A 19822-nucleotide genomic window follows, 5' to 3' on the forward strand; every position below is an offset into this window, starting at 1 on the left:
GGTCGCTAGTTAAGAATAAAATTACCTGAAGATCTCGATGTAGTGATGCACTAGGTCACCTCGCGAGAGCTGGCAGATGGTGCAGGCCGCGTCTCCTAGCAACAGGTAGCCTAGAGCCACGCTGTGGCTGTCAGTTCCCGGCACCATCTCGCACGTCTCCTCTCCCACCCTGCGGGCAATGTAAGGGTTAAAACTACAGTATAAAATACCATCAAAAGTATTAACACATTCAATGCCGAAAACCCGACTATTGGGTATTTTATGATTTCGTTGCCAGGCCGGACGACCCGATAGTCGGAATCATGGTTATATTATAAAGGTGTAGTACCACGATTCCGATTTTATCATATTATGACGAAATTATTGCGGCCTGGCGCGGATGTCTTGTTTGGCTGAGTGGCAATGAATGTGTTACAGTTAAAAGCGCAGAGGCAGATTTTTTCATGACAATGCTAATTCAAAGTAATTTCTAATTCAATGAAAATGATATCGATGGTGATTCTTTTGTTTTGGCGTTTCCCCCATTTAATTTTTGATACACAGAACGAACGGGAGTAGAGGCACATTTCATTAACTTCCGAAGCACTTTTTCTAACATCAAACCCACTTGAGCGTGTGTAAGGCTGCGTCGACTAGTTCTTGTAACTTGGTGAGTGCTGGTTGTAAGCCGCATATCGCGAGTTGAGAACGCGGTGATTCGGAGTAATCACATGGCGACCGTGCCGGTGACCATACTGTGTGTACTCACTTGAGCGTGTGTAAGGCTGCGTCGACTAGTTCTTGTAACTTGGTGAGTGCGGGTTGTAAGCCGCATATCGCGAGTTGAGAACGCGGTGATTCGGAATCGTCGTTGGAGTCGTCGTTGGTCCATGCTGCTAGTTTCTCCGCTAGTGAAAGAAATAATACATTTGTTTGATTGATAACTAATTTATAATATATATAACCGAGGAATTTTTTGCAAGAACTTGCAAATATCCTCCATTAAATTGAAGGAGCATGTTTGAAACTTTTTTTGAATTAAAAGGAAAATTTCACCGCTACGGGGTTCAAGCTCACGACTTTAGGACAACGGCCTCTCGGTCTACCAACTGAAGTATACCGATTATAGCATTTTTTTTCACCTGGGGCCCGTTTCTCAAAAGCTTGTAACTTTTAATACAGGCGGATGTCACTTTTTGACAGCTTTTGTTACAAATGGACTTCTACTTGTATTACAAGTTACAAGCTTGTGAGAAACGGGCCCCTGATCTATCGTTGTTTTTTACACGCACACATTTTAGAGTCGCGTTTGGCGACCTATATCGTTTTTAGGGTTCCGTAGCCAAATGGCAAAAAACGGAACCCTTATAGATTCGTCATGTCTGTCTGTCCGTCCGTATGTCACAGCCACTTTTCTCCGAAACTATAAGAACTATACTGTTGAAACTTGGTAAGTAGATGTATTCTGTGAACCGCGTTAAGATTTTCACACAAAAATAGAAAAAAAAAACAATAAATTTTTGGGGTTCCCCATACTTCGAACTGAAACTCAAAAATTTTTTTTTCTCATCAAACCCATACGTGTGGGGTATCTATGGATAGGTCTTCAAAAATGATATTGAGGTGTCTAATATCATTTTTTTCTAAACTGAATAGTTTGCGCGAGAGACACTTCCAAAGTGGTAAAATGTGTGTGTCCCCCCCCCTGTAACTTCTAAAATAAGAGAATGATAAAACTAAAAAAAATATATGATGTACATTACCATGTAAACTTCCACCGAAAATTGGTTTGAACGAGATCTAGTAAGTAGTTTTTTTTTTACGTCATAAATCGCCTAAATACGGAACCCTTCATGGGCGAGTCCGACTCGCACTTGGCCGCTTTTTTATTCAAAGTTTTCGTTTCGTTAGAAGAGATTTTTGGTAAATAAGTGAACACAAAGTTGCCGTACCGTCATGCAGCACCAGGGGCTTGGCCAGCGCGGCCAGCAGGCCGTGCGCGAGGTACTTGTAGGCGGGGTGCGCCGGCGCACACAGCGCGGTCACCGCCGCTTGCAACAGGCGCGCCACCGAGAGCTCACCGTTCTGGAACATACTTCTGGTAAGTACGAGCATTTATACCTAACATAATATGTCAATGTTAAAATTATAACACATTTTCCGTTATTTTTTTTTGTGACAACAGAAATGACAACTATAAAACAAGAGGTAAACAAATACTGCAAAAAGTACAAGACTTCAAAACCACTGTAACGAACTAGCCAGAAACCTGTTAGAGACAAACCAAAGAAAGTCTGCAGCGCAATAATTTGACATCGAATTAAAAAACTACATATGGCAATGTTTTTTAAGCAGTCAGTAAACGTCATGCACTATGGTATGTGTTTGTCAAAATCGTTTAAATATTCATTGTGTTTTGTGATGAACGGAATAAACATGGTGAAACCTTACAAAACCGGCGTGCGGGAGTTACTTTTCCGCATGACGAATAATTTTACACTTGTAAAAAGTCAGCACGAGGCGATTCAAGCTGAAAAACGACAATGTTTACAAAATTTGGAGTTGATGACGGGTAAGTGGAATGAAACATCTTAATACTTCACCATATGTACCTACTTAGATAATATAATATTGGTTTAGACTAATGTTTCACAGCAAATTGAACACACCTAATAGGTATAGGCATACTTATGAACTTCCTCTAACATTTCGAGAAACTCATTGGTACTAGCCGGGTTTTGAGCTCGAAGTCGAACCCACAACCTCCATGCTTATGCTCACGGCATGGGTACCTACTAGTTAAAGCTAAAATTAATTTTTAATATATGTTTATTGTTTTAATGGTTTATTTCGTTTTTCCGAAAACTTTAGTTCGCAAATTGCGGGCAATTTCTCTGTCAATCTAATTACGCCTTAATGGGAGTAAAAGAGAAAGATGCTCGCATATTGAGAACTTCGGTGTTCGCGGTAGGCCCTCTGTACCTATTTACCGCCGTCGCGGATATTACAAAAGCTTATTAATTTTGATGAAGCCAAATGTCACATTCTCCCAATATTATTTATCAATATTAGTATATGTCTACATATTAATAGTGACATTTATTGTTGGAATGAAATTTATTTTACCATAAAAATTAAGCTGTGCATACAGATTAATTTTTTCATAGACGGTAAATATGGTAGAAATTTCACAAGTATCAAGACTATTTAATCCATTTTCTGTGGTGTTGTCGCATACTGATTTTTAAAAACTACTTTTAATCTAGCGCTGCAGACTTTCTTTGGTTTGTCTCTACACGAACAAGACTACATACCGAGGCTAAAAAGATGGCACATTCTAGGGCTAGATCAGAGACAATAAGCCCCCACGCAAACTGGTGATGGTGCTCAGTGGAACACCACCCTAAATAATAATTAAAAAAAAAACATAAACCATCTGATTATGGCTAGAACAGCCGATTGCAGATTAGACTTAAAAAAAAAAATATGTTTGGATTAAAAAAAAAACACATTTTTTTAATGTTAGCATGTTAGGTAAGGTCAATGTGGCTTCCGTCAACCGTATATTTCTTTAATTTTCAATCGTATAGGAAAAAAAACCGATATGCTTTTGATTACTGAAACTAAAAGCAATCGCGCGCTGCTTTGTCGATGAATTGCTCAATTTTGTTAGTTGTCCGAGAAAAACGTGCATGGACGGAATAGTCCCTATGACGGAATTAGCCACATTTACCTAATTTTTTTTTAAAGACAAAGATGCTTGTTAAAATTCAGCAGAATGATTCCCTGTTAAAAATTAAAATTGACAAAGACGGTCCTATAATATAGCAACAGACTGTATTGTTGATGAATGTTTCTAGCCGTGAATGTACCTTGTATTGTTGCGGTAGCGCGTGCCAATCCAGCGTCCGCGCGACGGGCAGCAAGGCGTCGATGAAAGCAGCGCGCGGCGCCGTGAGGGACCTTTCCGCTTCACCTAAAACGTACAATTTCAACTTCAACTTCAACTTCAACATTTATTCAGCAAATAGGCCACAAGGGCACTTTTACACGTCAACATTGAATTTACATACAAGCAAAATAATAATAATTATACATCAACAATTATTAAATACAACTACAACTACCAAATCAAACTAACGTAATACAATTACTTAGAGATGTATAAGGTCTCTTAATGTCGAATTACATAAAAAAACTATAATAATAATATTAAAATAAAAACAAAACAGATACATGGAAAAAAATCTAAACTTATTTAGAGGTGTAAATGTCTCTAAGTGTCAGAACTAAAAAATAACATAGTTTATCAAATTATCCTTAGAGATGTATAGGGTCTCCAAGAGTCACAATCCTGTATGATTAGAATTAGAATTAGAATCAATCATTTAGAAGTACATATAGCAGCATACTTGTTGAACGTACAAACCAGGGATGTTGCGAACATCCGCATCCGCATCCGCAACCGCGGAACTTCCGCATTATTTTCAACATCCGCATCCGCATCCGCATAAAATCGATGCGGAGCTTATGCGGATGCGGATGTCGAACAAGTCGGTACAGGAACGTCTTAGGGGCGGCGTAAGTGCTAGGTAATTTCATAATTACCTATAACGAAATCGTCTAGATCCAGAAAAGTCAGCCAAGTTACTGTTTATTAAATATAACGCACCTATATTCTTGTTCAAATACTAAACGTTTCGTTTTTTTTTAAATAAAAAAATACTAAAAATGTAATATTTGACGTTTTCTAAGTACCTAATCTTGACATCCGCATCCGCATCCGCGGATGTCAAAAAATCGGCATCCGCAACATCCCTGGTACAAACTACATAATTGTCTCCTTCCTGTTGCCTGCTTGCTTACCTACCCAGTAACTCCAGTATGCAAGCCAACAACGGTCCGCAACGTTAAGCATGCTAAAATGCTGAACTACTGTTTAATTTAAGTTTATTCTTGGTTGTAGTTTCCCTCTTTTATGGTATGTATTTTGTAATCTGTGTCTGAATTGTGTGTTGCCACTCGTTTAGTCTTAGTTTAGATGTAGATTAGTTTTAAGTCAGGTACCCACTGAAAATCAGCGTCATGGCTTGCCGTGGCATTATGCTGAGTGGGGATCCTGTTTAGCATCTAAGTTGTTGTGTTACTTGTATTGTGTGTTACTTGTACCTGATGCTAAATAAATGTATTTCTTCTTCTTTCTTCTTCTATTTCATATTAGAACAAATTAAATTATTTTCAGAAAATATATTTAATATGTTTTTATTTCAAGTAGAAATACTACTGTATAAATTATGCAAGCTGGAAAATGGGATGGAAGTTAGGCCAGCCTGGAGGCCTTGGTAACTTTTTCTTGGTATATGACATTTATTTCTGTGTACAATTAATTCATTATAGTAATAATATTACCATGCACTTTAACGACGATAAGAGTCTGAGGGCCTACCGCGAACACCGAAGTTCGCAAGTCGTGGACATCTTTCTCTACCACTCTAATTACGCCTTGGAGTAAAAGAGTAAGATTCCGGAATTTGTTTCGTGATCTGTGGGCCGGTCGCGAACCACGAATGAATTTTTGCTTCTCTGTCGCACTTACAAACTTACAAGTGAAACGCAGAGGCAACACTTCGCTTTGTTATGTTTCACATCGTCGATAGTACCACGTGAGGTAAAGGCTCCCGTTAGTGACACTTACCCAGCACTTTAACAACTATATAGAACAAGTTGCACTGCAGGTCGGGTGAGAAGATGTCCTTCCACTCAGTAGGCAGTTCAGCGACGTGAGGTAAAGGCCCCCGTTAGTGACACTTACCCAGCACTTTAACGACGATATAGAACAAGTTGCACTGCAGGTCGGGTGAGAAGATGTCCTTCCACTCAGTAGGCAGTTCAACGACGTGAGGTAAAGGCTCCCGTTAGTGACACTTACCCAGCACTTTAACAACTATATAGAACAAGTTGCACTGCAGGTCGGGTGAGAAGATGTCCTTCCACTCAGTAGGCAGTTCAACGACGTGAGGTAAAGGCTCCCGTTAGTGACACTTACCCAGCACTTTAACAACTATATAGAACAAGTTGCACTGCAGGTCGGGTGAGAAGATGTCCTTCCACTCAGTAGGCAGTTCAACGACGTGAGGTAATGGCTCCCGTTAGTGACACTTACCCAGCACTTTAACGACGATATAGAACAAGTTGCACTGCAGGTCGGGTGAGAAGATGTCCTTCCACTCAGTAGGCAGTTCAACGACGTGAGGTAAAGGCTCCCGTTAGTGACACTTACCCAGCACTTTAACGACGATAGAGAACAAGTTGCACTGCAGGTCGGGTGAGAATATGTCCTTCCACTCCGTGGGCAGTTCAGCGACGTGAGGTAAAGGCTCCCGTTTGAGGCACTCGCCGCGGATGGAGTTGACGAACCGTTGGACCGCCAGGAATAGGCGCAGGACTGAACGCGCCAACATCGTTGCCTGAGAACAACCAGTTTTATAATTACATCTAGGTATAATGTAATAATTAACCGTGGAGAATATACGTCTCCGTAATATTGACTTTGGATACATACTATGCATATGTATAGTTATGTATTCTGTAGCGTTCGTTGAAGATTGTTAGCTTTAACAGTATAATGCCTGACGCGCAACACTTATTTCATATAGGGTAATTCGCCAGTAACTGGCCACCTGTTAGTAACAGGCCACCCTAAACTAAAAATGACCTTCACCTATAAACAGAATTCATTTTAGTATAAGGTGTAGTGTAAGGTGATTGGCCAGTTATTGAACTTTATACCAAAATGAATTCTGTTTATAGGTGAGTAGAATTCATTTTTAGTTTAGAGTGGCCAGTTATTGGCCAGTGGTCAGTTACTGGCGCATTATCCTAATGTCATTTTGACGTTAGAAGAGCCTTAATTTACACCTCCAAATATATTATTACCTACATTTTTAAATTTTATCAGTTCAGGTCAAGAGTCGACATTCGACAAATACCAAATTAGAGTCTGTTCGGAAAGAGAAGAACTCTACCTTCAAATTGACGTTATCGTACGAATTGCACTATATAATACCTGCCATGGATTTTTTCAATTGCGTTACATATCTAAAATTGTCCTTTATGTGTTGTTAAATTGTGTTCGTGTTCAAGTGATACGGTAATATTCCCATTTGTCCCCACCCCACGTGACCGCCGCTGGGACAAAATTAAATGGGGATACAAGCGGCGAACGTGCCCCGTTAAAAAAATCCATCGACAAAACACTCCATTGTGTTGATTTTCAGAAGTATTAAAAACAAAATGTGTTTATTGTTCGCGTCGACGGTCGTATCAATGATTGCCGTTATGCCTTTATCTAAAATATCCATCTACTGTGATTGCTCAGGCGTGATTAAAAACATAAAAATTTTGCTCAATATGCAAACATTTATCATGTTAATATTTATGGTTTTTTTCAGTGCTATACTAACTTAAATAGCAAGCGTACGTGAACGTTAAAGTAATGTTAACGAATGTCGTGTATTGAATCAAAATGCGACTGAATCTACGAAAATACTACGATAAATGGTTTATTCCGGTGCCAATACTTCTATATTTGCTATTTATTATGAAGATCAGAAAAACGGACAATATACCAGGCACAAACAACCCTTTCCTACCAAGAAATAAAGAACTGGTGATACCTATTTTAGTAATGACATGCAACGAACAGTTTTTAAAACATTCTATGAATAGTCTAAGACTACTCCGACCGAATATAGAAACCTTCCCTATTATTGTGGCCCACTTCTGTTCCAACACAACGACGTATGTCCAGAATTTAGTTAAATGGGATTTTAGTATCACCTATTTGAAAGTGCCAATACTTGCTATCGGTCGCCACTATAAGTATGCACTGAACCATGTCTTCAGGATACTAAAGTATAAAGCTGTTATAGTTTTAGAAGACGATTTGAGAATTTCTCCTGACTTTTTCGAGTATTTTCTCGGGACTTATCCGCTTTTGAAGAAAGATTCAAGCGTCTGGTGTGTATCCGCGTGGAATGACAACTGTATAAAAGGTCTGGTAGAGGAAAATAAACCCTCTCTTTTACACAGAACGGATTATTTTCCAAAGAATGGTTGGATGATCTTATCCGAAACATGGGAACAGATAGAACCGAGACTAGATGACCTTTATAACTCGCGAATTCCGATTAGTAATATACTCAACGGTCGCGTTTGCATCAGGCCCGAGATATCCAGGACTTACAAATTCGGTTTGTCCGGTAAACCATTTGAAGACGACGAGTATAGAATATTAAACACAAACTTTGTACAATTTACCAAAGAAGATCTTTCATATGTGTCTAAAAATTACGAGCATTTATTCATAAATTTTGTATACTCATGTCCAGAAACCACAGTGTATGATTTGTTAACGGGAAATGTGAATAGTAGTTCGGAATTTCTGCGTATAACATATTCTGATAATGAGTCGTTTACGCACGCTGCCAGAACGTTAGGCCTGATGTATGACTTGAATCACGGTGTTCCCCGAACGGCTTTCCATGGAATAGTACAGTGCTATATTAATAACCGTCGCATATATTTAGTCAGTAATCTATTTAAGCCTGTAACTAAAGCGAATATTTCGACTTATGAGATGTTTGATATACCAACTGAATAGGTACATTTGAATAAGATGTAGTTATTGGGGTGATTCCATTTAAGGAAAATCGTAATTTAAGCGCTGATACAATGATAAATTTAGACGGTATTGTTCTGTGACTTTCCGCTATCGTTCGCTCCGGTCGCTAGTATTAGTAAGAATATAATTACCTAATATAAGAATCATTTTATGATTATACATTGTTTATTTACCCTGATTACCCTGAACCAATGTTTTGTCACGTGATGAAATACCATGTTGCTTCCCTGCTTTCTTGTTTAATTTCTAATAGCTTGTTGCAACTTGTGCACGCGCGCGCGTGCGTGTGTGTGTGTGTGTGTATGTGTGTGTGTGTGTGTGTATGCGCTTGTGTGTGATTGCGTGTGTGTCTGTAATTGCGCGTTCGTGTGTGAATGCGCATGAATGCGCGCGCGCGCGCGTGTGTAAATGTGCATGCGTAACTGTGTGCCTGGGTGCGTGAGTGTGTGCGTCTAACTATCTATCGATGATGTGTTGTTGTATGTGTGTTGTGTTGTTACCTTAGGACACCCTGGGTGTATTCTCCCGGCGAGGGAACATAGCGAGATGGTGGTGAAGTCCCAGCTGGCGGCCGCAGCCTCCCAACCCACCGCCTCCACCATCTCTGTGAGATACTCCACGATGGCCGTGTTGTTGTGTGTTGTTACCTTAGGACACCCTGGGTGTGTTCTCCCGGCGAGGGAACATAGCGAGATGGTGGTGAAGTCCCAGCTGGCGGCCGCAGCCTGCCACCCCACCGCCTCCACCATCTCTGTGAGATACTCCACGATGGCCGTGTTGTTGTGTGTTGTGTTGTTACCTTAGGACACCCTGGGTGTGTTCTCCCGGCGAGGGAACATAGCGAGATGGTGGTGAAGTCCCAGCTGGCGGCCGCAGCCTCCCAACCCACCGCCTCCACCATCTCTGTGAGATACTCCACGATGGCCGTGTTGTTGTGTGTTGTTACCTTAGGACACCCTGGGTGTGTTCTCCCGGCGAGGGAACATAGCGAGATGGTGGTGAAGTCCCAGCTGGCGGCCGCAGCCTGCCACCCCACCGCCTCCACCATCTCTGTGAGATACTCCACGATGGCCGTGTTGTTGTGTGTTGTGTTGTTACCTTAGGACACCCTGGGTGTGTTCTCCCGGCGAGGGAACATAGCGAGATGGTGGTGAAGTCCCAGCTGGCGGCCGCAGCCTGCCACCCCACCGCGTCCACCATCTCTGTGAGATACTCCACGATGGCCGTGTTGTTGTGTGTTGTGTTGTTACCTTAGGACACCCTGGGTGTGTTCTCCCGGCGAGGGAACATTGCGAGATGGTGGTGAAGTCCCAGCTGGCGGCCGCAGCCTGCCACCCCACCGCCTCCACCATCTCTGTGAGATACTCCACGATGGCCGTGTTGTTGTGTGTCGTGTTGTGTTGTTACCTTAGGACACCCTGGGTGTGTTCTCCCGGCGAGGGAACATAGTGAGATGGTGGTGAAGTCCCAGCTGGCGGCCGCAGCCTGCCACCCCACCGCGTCCACCATCTCTGTGAGATACTCCACGATGGCCGTGTTGTTGTGTGTTGTGTTGTTACCTTAGGACACCCTGGGTGTGTTCTCCCGGCGAGGGAACATAGCGAGATGGTGGTGAAGTCCCAGCTGGCGGCCGCAGCCTGCCACCCCACCGCGTCCACCATCTCTGTGAGATACTCCACGATGGCCGTGTTGTTGTGTGTTGTGTTGTTACCTTAGGACACCCTGGGTGTATTCTCCCGGCGAGGGAACATAGCGAGATGGTGGTGAAGTCCCAGCTGGCGGCCGCAGCCTCCCAACCCACCGCGTCCACCATCTCTGTGAGATACTCCACGATGGCCGTGTTGCTGACTACTTGACGCCATTCTGCTTTCGATATGTCGCTGAAATAGTAGAGTTTTATTAAGTTTTTATAGCTGGTCAACCGAATCTTGTCAGTAAAAAAAGGCGCGAAATTCAAATTTTCTATGGGACGATATCCCGTCGCGCCTACATTTTTCAAATTTGCCGCCTTTTTCTACTGTCAAGATCTGGTTGACCAAGTATATTTATAAACTGAGGTAGGTGTTTTCTTTGGTGTATAACAATGTAACTCGCGACGCAAGGTCTCTCTTTGGGCATGCCAGGAAGCAGAGAATATACAACTCAGTGTCACATATTAACGGACGAGGGAAGCGAGGCCGTTTAGAAACTCGAGGCGAGGGTTTGATTTAAATAAGTTAATAATATATTTTCTCAGCCCAGATACTGCTGGGGAGACAGTGTGGAAGTGGATAATATGCGTCAGCTTGAAGATAGTTGGCAGGAAACGGCGCAGGATCGGGAAAAGTTGTGTGCTCTCGTTTCTGATGCCAAGATCCTCTTTTGGTCGCTAAGCCGTAATAATTAGTTAATAATATATTTTGTCACCTTTCATAAAGCATAGTATGCTGATGCCTATAATAAGCGTTGACTATAACAGAAGCGTCGGTGGCGACGCCCGCAGCCGCCTCACTGATGAATGTGGCGTCGATGACACCCGGCTCGTGTGCGTGAGCGAGATAGAAGCTGCGGAGCATCACCAGGTATTTCGCGCGGAGAGGCGCTAGCGAGTCCGGTGATGATCTAGATTCCGCCTACAGACAAATAAAATGTTAATACATAGTTGGTTAAACCTGGTGATACATTTTGTGGTTGGGTGTGCGTAATTTAGTAGTATCTCTTTCGTTTACTACACATTATATTACCACCACATAGTATAAAATAAAGTCGCTTCTCGCTGCCCGTCTGTCCCTGCTTTATTTAAGAAACTTTATTCCAATTGTGGTGGTTGTTTTAAATAGGTTTAGGCAATTTAAGAAACTAATTACAAATAAAATTAAATAAACACAGTTATATCTACTGCGAGTTATTTGCTGTGGTTACTATTCATAAAAACTTAAGAGTAATACCTGAAGCGTATGGAAAAATCCATTTCCAGTGACAATTTCTTCTAACTTCACGCCATGACTCGCCATCCCGCTCCCCCGGTTTTCCCTCCCTCTCTCTCTAAGCTTCTCCTCCAAAATGACTTTAGCAAAGCTCCAGTAGTACCCCTCCGTGGCAGCCCGCTGAGTTAAGTGGTTCAGTAGAGGGAAGTGTGACGTCATGTCTGAGGTGATGGCGTCGATGATGCTAGTTAGGTGCTGTTTGGCGACGCTGATGATCTCGAAACTGGGCCACTGGAAAATATTATTTGACTTAGATTTTTTGTTTTTAACACAAATATAATAATACCTTCACTCTACAGTATCCAGTGGATACTATCCACAATACTGCCCTTGTGCCCTTGATGGCATTGCATTTCAGCGAAAGTGTGCCATTTTCTTTTTTTCGCAAAATCTATATTATTTCTAAAAAATCTCTTCTGAATCTTTTTTTGTTCTATGACGCATACTCGTTTAGATTTTGTATAGACCGTCACAATAATGATACTTACCTAAATTTTGTATAAATAACTTGGAATACTTTTTTCTTGTTTTTGATCAATCCTCCTCATGATTCTGAGTCGAAATAACCCTAAAATAGTAAGTTTTTGACAAAAGTAGTAAACGATACACTTTTTTTCTAAAAACCCCATGAATATAATGCAAAAATCATATTTTAATAGTGTAAAGATTACGCGAAACACTCTGTCTATAGCTAACCACAGACATAACATGCAAAATCTTCAAGTTACACCTGTGGTTTGCAAAACATTTTTAATACTTCATAAAAAATGTGTCCAAACAAATGAGAGGTACAGAAACGATCTAATATCTGAGCGTTTTCCAAAAAAAAATGTACATTCCATTCATGTCTTCAAAATATTGTCTTCTTGGGCTCATTTTACTCAGAATCATTTGTACATTCACGCCTCATACATGAAAAAATGTGTCCTAAGATTTCCTTTCCAGATCGTCACATTTTTGTATGAATAATCTTTTTATTTGTATGAACGTGACGCACTGGAAAAATGATTTTTCATACAAAATTTTGCGACACATTTTTTCATGTATGAGGCGTGATACAAATGATTCTGAGTAAAGCGAGCCCAAAAAGTCAATATTTTGAAGACATGAATGAAATGTACATTTTTTTGGAAAACGCTCATCTACAGAAATACTTACAAAAGCGTATCCGTCAAACAGCGCGCTCACGACCGCGTAGTCGTGCAGGACGCGCGCTAACTCTTCCAATATGTATTCGTTTTTAAACAATTCCTCGCCCCACGCCTGCTCATCCTCATTCCTGATCAAAATATATAATCACAATTAGATTTTCACTGATTTTGAAGGGAACACGCAAAAATGCGTATCCTGATCTGATCGAAAAGCGTATTATGCAGCAAAGAAAAAACTACATTAATTTTCTTTATAGTACGACCGGGTATATTTTATTACGCTTCTTCTTAGTATTCTTTGCTTAAGCTTTGGATTCCTCCGAAAACGGTGCCGTCATATTACGGCCGCTATATAGCGTTGACTGACGTCACTAGAACGTTGTCTATGTAAACAAGATGGCGCGGTTTCCTAGACGGCGTTACGTTACGTTGATTGTCAACGTAACGTAAGATGACGGCCGTCATGACCTTGTCGATAGTTTCGTGAACGTTTTATTAGATAGCGGTGACGCCATTTTGAATAAATGACACTAGATTTGAATAAATAATTCCGTACTACGATTATTTTCCTCTTCTAATGATATTTCATCCTCCAAGTAAATTATAGATGATCAAGCAACTCTTGTCAGTAGGAAAAGGCGCGAAATTAAAATTTTCTATGGGACGTTATCCCATCTCGCCTACATTTTTCAAATTTGCCGCTTTGACCTGGGTGGCTGACGGTGTGTTATGACGCCGTGGTACTTTCCACATGTCGCCACCGTAAAGACGGCCGTCTTTTGCGGCCGCTATATGACGGCCGTCATATGACGGCACCGTTTTCGGAGGAATCCAAAGCTTTAATAGGGTATTCTCCTACTAGTCAAATCAGCTTCTTTTTTAAAACTGTCAAAACGATTTGCTAATATGGAATTTATATTAAACATTACACAGTGACGTCACGGTCAACTCACCTACTTTTTATATTACAATCCGATTTATTAAATAGAACTTGTGATGTGAAAAATAACTGCTATCTATGTTTTTCTAATAATTATCTGACGCTTTATTTCATGCATGAAGTAAAATATTTTATTTTAAATACAGTCAAATACCCTCTATTATTTAATAGTAGTTAACTTGATCAATGTAGTTGAATTACCTGTGTAAGATGAGTGTCCGTAGCAGCGCCGCGCGAAAAACAACCTTGTTCATATAAGCAATAGCCTCCTTTTTGTCCAATTCTGGTGATGAGTCCCCTGACTGCTGGATCACGGTCCTAATGGCGTCCGTGTCGTCCAGGGGACAGTTCAGGTTGGAGTGGATACAGTCGTGTCTGAGGGCGAACACCTGAAAGACAAATGGAGGTTCAAAAGTTTACCTTAACAGAGTGACTTTATTTTTGAAACAAAAGCGATAATCTCATTTTCTTGGATATGAAAAAAATCAATGAATCCAGATATCGAAATCTTCCCAAGAAACGGATGGTGTCAATTTGTCCACAGGGTAGCTGTCGTTTTAAATAAATAGTGAAATTACACCAAACACGCTTTTTTGTGATACTTAGAAACCCTTTCCGTAGAGTCTCGTCTACCAAGCGTGTCAGAAGAAGGTGGTGTACAAACTATCCTACTATTGTCTCTTGGCTGACCGGACAGAATAACAACAAGATATAGTTGATCCTCCCAAAATAATAATAATATAATAATAATAATAAATATCTCTGAATCAGAAACCTATAAATACCTTGGTATGTCACAGTCGTTGGGTATTGAGGACGAAGGTATTAGACGGTCGGTGAAGGAGCGCTTTTTCAGTCGGCTCACAAAAGTCCTTAACAGTCTTTTGTCAGGAGGCAACAAAGTGCGCGCCTTCAACGCCTGGGTAATGCCCCTACTCACATACTCCTTTGGCATACTAAGGTGGACTCAGACCGAGCTGGACGCCCTGGATCGGAGGGTCCGATCACTGCTTACCGCACATCGCATGCTACACCCACGCTCGTCAGTTATGAGATTGTACATCCCACGGAAATGTGGAGGCCGAGGCTTCCTAAACGCCAAGGATCTCCACAACCGCGAGGTGTACAATCTCAGGAATTATTTCCTTAACAACGAGTGTGGGATGCATCGTGATGTGGTGGCAGTAGACAGGAACCTCACGCCGCTCTCCTTGGCAAACGAGAACTGGCGCAAACCTGTGGTACTAAGTACTGCGGATCGCAAGGCGGCATGGGAGAGTAAGGTGCTACACGGGCGGTTCTACAAGGCCCTCACGGGACCCGATGTGGACCTGCTCGCGTCGGTGAACTGGCTACGATTCGGGGACCTCTTCGGAGAAACCGAGGGTTTTGCCTGTGCAATTGCGGACGAAGTAATGATGACGAACAACTATCGGAAATATATCCTGAAGGACGGTACGGCCGACATTTGTCGGGCATGCCGCCGTCCCGGAGAGTCACTCAGGCATATTATTTCCGGTTGTTCTCATCTTGCTAACGGCGAGTACTTGCACAGACATAATCTCGTAGCCAGGATTATTCACCAACAGCTTGCTCTTCTATACGGTCTTGTGGACCGCGAAGTACCGTACTACAAGTATTCACCTGTGCCAGTTCTTGAGAATGGTCGTGCCACGCTCTATTGGGATCGATCTATTATCACTGACAGGACTATTGTAGCCAATAAGCCTGATATTGTGATAATAGATCGAGCGCAACGCCGGGCCGTGCTCGTTGACATCACCATCCCCCATGATGAGAATCTCGTGAAAGCCGAGAAGGACAAGTCCAGTAAGTACCTAGACTTGGCTCACGAGATAACCGCCATGTGGGATGTTGACTCGACGATCATTGTCCCGATAGTTGTTTCAGCGAACGGTCTAATAGCGAAGAGTCTCGACCAACATCTTGAGAGACTCTCGCTAGGTGGTTGGATCAAGGGCCAGATGCAGAAGGCGGTGATCTTGGACACGGCGCGGATAGTCCGCCGGTTCCTCTCTCTGCGGCCCTGACCACCGGTAGCTTGGGCCCTGCCCCGCTGCCGGCGGCATTCTAGGTTAGGTTTTTTATAATGTGTTTATATGTATTTTTTATTGTTTTGTAAGTGTTTTTATATTTTACTTTTATATTCATATTATAAATAACCTAACGTAAGAGGAAAGATAAATAAATGAGTAATAAATATTAGAGGACATTTTACACAAATTGACTAAGCCCCACGGTAAGCTCTAGGCTTGTGTTGTGGGTACTCAGACAACGATATATATAATATACAAATACTTAAATACATAGAAAACAACCATGACTCAGGAACAAATATCTGTGCTCATCGCACAAATAAATGCCCTTACTGGGATTCGAACCCAGGACCGCGGCTTCACAGGCAGGGTCACTACCCACTAGGCCAGACCGGTCGTCAAATAATGTCTAGAAATAATGAATTTCAACCAAATCTAAAATGAATTCTACTAAAGTGTTACCTCTACAGAATCCTCTCGTGTCTCAAAGCGGAACAGTTGTTTAAGAAGCGCCGCGACGTCCCCCGTGTCGCCGGGCAGCTGCGAGTCGCCGAACTGGGGCAGCAGGTACGGGCACAGCGAGGCTATGTGCTCGACCCTCTGCACGTCTAGGGACTCCGAGCTGGGAGACATTGATCCACCCATTATACAGCAACATAGACTAAGGAATCCTCTAGACTGAGCATAGTAACGCTACCCCCTCCAGGGATCGGAACCGGTTTTTTTCAAAAACTTAGAAATAACCATATTTTTCGAATTATTTTATACTCGAAATGTAGGACTCAGTTGTGTTTTTAGGTTACGACTTCGTATTATTTGATTGCCCAATTAGAAATGAAGTAATTAGCAAAGAACGAAAAAATACCGTTTCCGTTTCCGTTCCCATGCAAAAAATACCGGTATCCGATCCCTGACCCCCTCTGCCACTTATACGGTAGTTTTACTCCATCTTCGAGTCAATCCCGTGCCGTGATTGGTCTGTGTCTTTGAACGGACCGATCGCAGCACGGGATTCGCTCACCTCGTCCCCCCGCACCCCCGTATTTTTGGCAGCATCGGTTTCATGAAATAATTGCTCTAAACTCAGTCTAGAGGATTCCTAGTCTATGTACAGCAAAGATGGAGAGGTTCTTCAAAATATATCTTATACCTTTAAACGAACAATTTCATATTTCGGGGACCTCGGAAACGGCTCTAACGATTTCGATGAAATTTGCTATTTGGGGGTTTTCGGGTGCGAAAGATCGATCTAGCTAGGTCTTATCACTGGGAAAACGCACATTTTTGAGATTCACATGGTTTCCGAGCAAAACTCGGTCTCCCAAATAGGTATTGTTACATTAATTGTGACACCCGGGCCTGACCATTAAAAGTAACGCCCGAAGCACGCGCATGTTCTTACGGAAATAGAGAAAACACCCATTGTTCTTGCTAATTGCCGCTGGTCCTGTGACAGTCGTCTGAAAAACTGCCTCTGACGGCAACCTACGGTATGAGCAGGATGGCGTTTACAGTATCCACGTTCCTGATTACTGCCCTGTCCTCAACGGCCTACTGTAAACGAGAGAAATAAAGATTCGTTCTTTCGGTATTCAGCCACACACGTATACTTCAACCGCAGTAGAAGTAACCAGTTAAAAGTCTCGATGAGCCGCAAGTGATGTTTGCCTCTACCAAAAACTATTTTTTAGATACCTAGAGCGAGTTGCAAAATCTCATGGCATTCATTATGAACGGAATTAATTCATAAAGTGATTGCAGCATGAATGATTGCGGCTCGCCGTGCCACTTATAGTTTGTAGCTTTCTAATAGACCCCGAAGGCTAATCCTATTGTCTATTGTTAAGATAATTTTTAAGAAAAAAAAACCGACTTCTATGCGGCCCGGTGAAAGATTATTGTAGATGGTGCGCTATGTAGAAAAGGAAGCATTTCGTTTCTGTAAGGCTCGCAGTTCTAACCTAACCTAACCCACTTTTGTTCGGTTCTGTGAGGATAGCAGTTCAAATTTAACCTAACCTAACCCACTTAACGGCGCATGCGGTGCGGTGTACGGGGGTTTGAGCGAGAGGGGTTTGGCCTCATCATACTTTATACCTACATTTTATGGTAGGTAATCATAGTGGTTTATTTAGTTTAGGTATCATAGTGGTTTTCCGGGTCAAGGTCCGGGTCTGTGTCCGAGTCCGGGTCCGAGTCCGGGTCTAGTCCAGGTCCGAGTCCGAATCCGAGTCCAGGTCCGGGTCCGGGTCCGAACCGGATCCGGGTACGAGTCCGGATCTGGATCCGAGTCCGGGTCCCAGTCCAAGTCAAAGTCGAAATTCGAAATCACCAAACATGTACTATGCGTCGTTGAAGAGTTCTGTTCTGATCATCATCAGCAGTTCCAGTTCATCAAATGCAACAGTTTTTAATGTTAATGCTTTATTTTATGATGAAAATACAGAAAATTCTATACGTGTGCCTTTAAGATTTGAGGAGTTCCCTCGATTTCTCATGGATCCCATGTTCAGAACTTGAGCTTGACATAAATATGGCTTAAAAACCTAACTTGCTTAACAAACATAACGAAAAGAAAAAAACGCCAAACGCGAGCTATGCGTCGTTAAAGAGTTTCGTTCTGGTCATCATCAGCAGTTACACTTCCTCAAATGTTACTTTTTAAATGTAGGTATATGCTTGATTTGTTGATTAAAACACAACAATCACTATATGTATGCCTTTAAGATTTGAGGAGTTCCCTCGAGTCCTTATGGATCTCATCATCAGAACTCGAGCTTGACAGAAATGTGGCTTAAAAACTAAACTTGCTTAACAAACATAACGAAGAGGACAAATCGCCAAACGTGAACTATGGGTCGTTGAAGAGTTCTGTTCTGATATCATCAGCAGTTCCACTTCATCAAATGCGACAGTTTTTAATAAAAATGCTTGATTTTCTGATGAAAATACAAAAATCTCTATACGCACACCTTTAAGATTTGAGGAGTTCCCTCGATTCCTCATGGATCCCATCATCAGAACTCGAGCTTGACAAAAATGTGGCTTAAAAACTAAACTTGCTTAACAAACATAACGAAGAGGACAAATCGCCAAACGTGAACTATGCGTAGTTGAAGAGTTCTGTTCTGATCATCATCAGCAGTTCCACTTCATCAAATGTCACGTTTCTTCTTCTGTCATGCTTGATTTGTTGATAAAACACAAAAATCACTATATGTATGCCTTTAAGATTTGAGGAGTTCCCTCGATTCCTCATGGATCCCATCATCAGAACTGGGTTTTGACAAAAACGGGACCAATCTGTATGCATATACATACAATCAAAAAAAGAATTTTCAAAATCGGTCCAGTAATGACGGAGATATGGAGTAACAAACATAAAAAAAATAAAAAATAAAACATACAACCGAATTGATAACCTCCTTCTTTGAGATTTGGAAGTCGGTTAAAAAACCGCTCGTGCCACGTGCCACAACCACCTGCATAAAAAATCGGTACTTCGGTTACTGAGTGCCGGCGAGTCGAACGCTACAGAACCAGTCTAAAATGTGTCATCGAGATGCGTAACAGAGGCGCGTTATCGGAGAGCGCACCTACACTGGTTTTTTGAGCGTCGGACTAGCCCGCGCTCAGGTGCCAAATAGAATAATTAGGACCCTTTTTTGCAGGTAAGTAGCACGTGCGGTTTTTCTTAACAATAGACAATAGGATTAGCCTTCGGGGTCTATTAGAAAGCTACAAACTATACCCGTGAACAAGTTCCTGTGTAGCGGCCCGCGTCGCTTGAGCCCTGAACTGTTGTCGGCCGCCGCCCGCGTCCTGCCACGCGCTGCGCACTTCGCACCACGTCTCCACGTTTAGGAGACCGGAGCCACGCTGAAACGTACATTTAATTGTTTACAATGATAAAATTCCTGTTGACGTTAAAATAGAATGTTTACATGTTTTTATTTGTAGTACAAACAACAACACACTTAACTGTACACTGGTGGATCTTATTACAAAAGGCATAAGGTCCACCGATGTACAGTTAACAGTGTGGG

At 42.0% G+C, this 19822-nt stretch overlaps 1 protein-coding gene across 1 annotated transcript in view; it reads right to left on the reverse strand.

The window, feature by feature from the left end:
- Positions 1-19822, reverse strand: part of LOC134649719 (E3 ubiquitin-protein ligase listerin) — a 45040-nt gene that overhangs the window by 12764 nt on the left and 12454 nt on the right. Inside the window, exons 15-28 of the mRNA XM_063504550.1 lie at positions 19528-19655; positions 16239-16398; positions 13921-14108; positions 12787-12907; positions 11590-11859; positions 11069-11274; positions 10374-10542; positions 9462-9710; positions 9163-9411; positions 6260-6446; positions 3852-3955; positions 1932-2064; positions 608-734; positions 26-169 (exon numbers count right to left, since the gene is read on the reverse strand). Coding sequence (XP_063360620.1) covers positions 26-169; positions 608-734; positions 1932-2064; positions 3852-3955; positions 6260-6446; positions 9163-9411; positions 9462-9710; positions 10374-10542; positions 11069-11274; positions 11590-11859; positions 12787-12907; positions 13921-14108; positions 16239-16398; positions 19528-19655 — 2435 coding nt within the window. The remainder of the gene's footprint in view (positions 1-25; positions 170-607; positions 735-1931; positions 2065-3851; positions 3956-6259; positions 6447-9162; positions 9412-9461; positions 9711-10373; positions 10543-11068; positions 11275-11589; positions 11860-12786; positions 12908-13920; positions 14109-16238; positions 16399-19527; positions 19656-19822) is intronic.

This window comes from Cydia amplana, chromosome 7 (assembly GCF_948474715.1).
Source record: "Cydia amplana chromosome 7, ilCydAmpl1.1, whole genome shotgun sequence".
NCBI lineage: Eukaryota > Metazoa > Arthropoda > Insecta > Lepidoptera > Tortricidae > Cydia > Cydia amplana.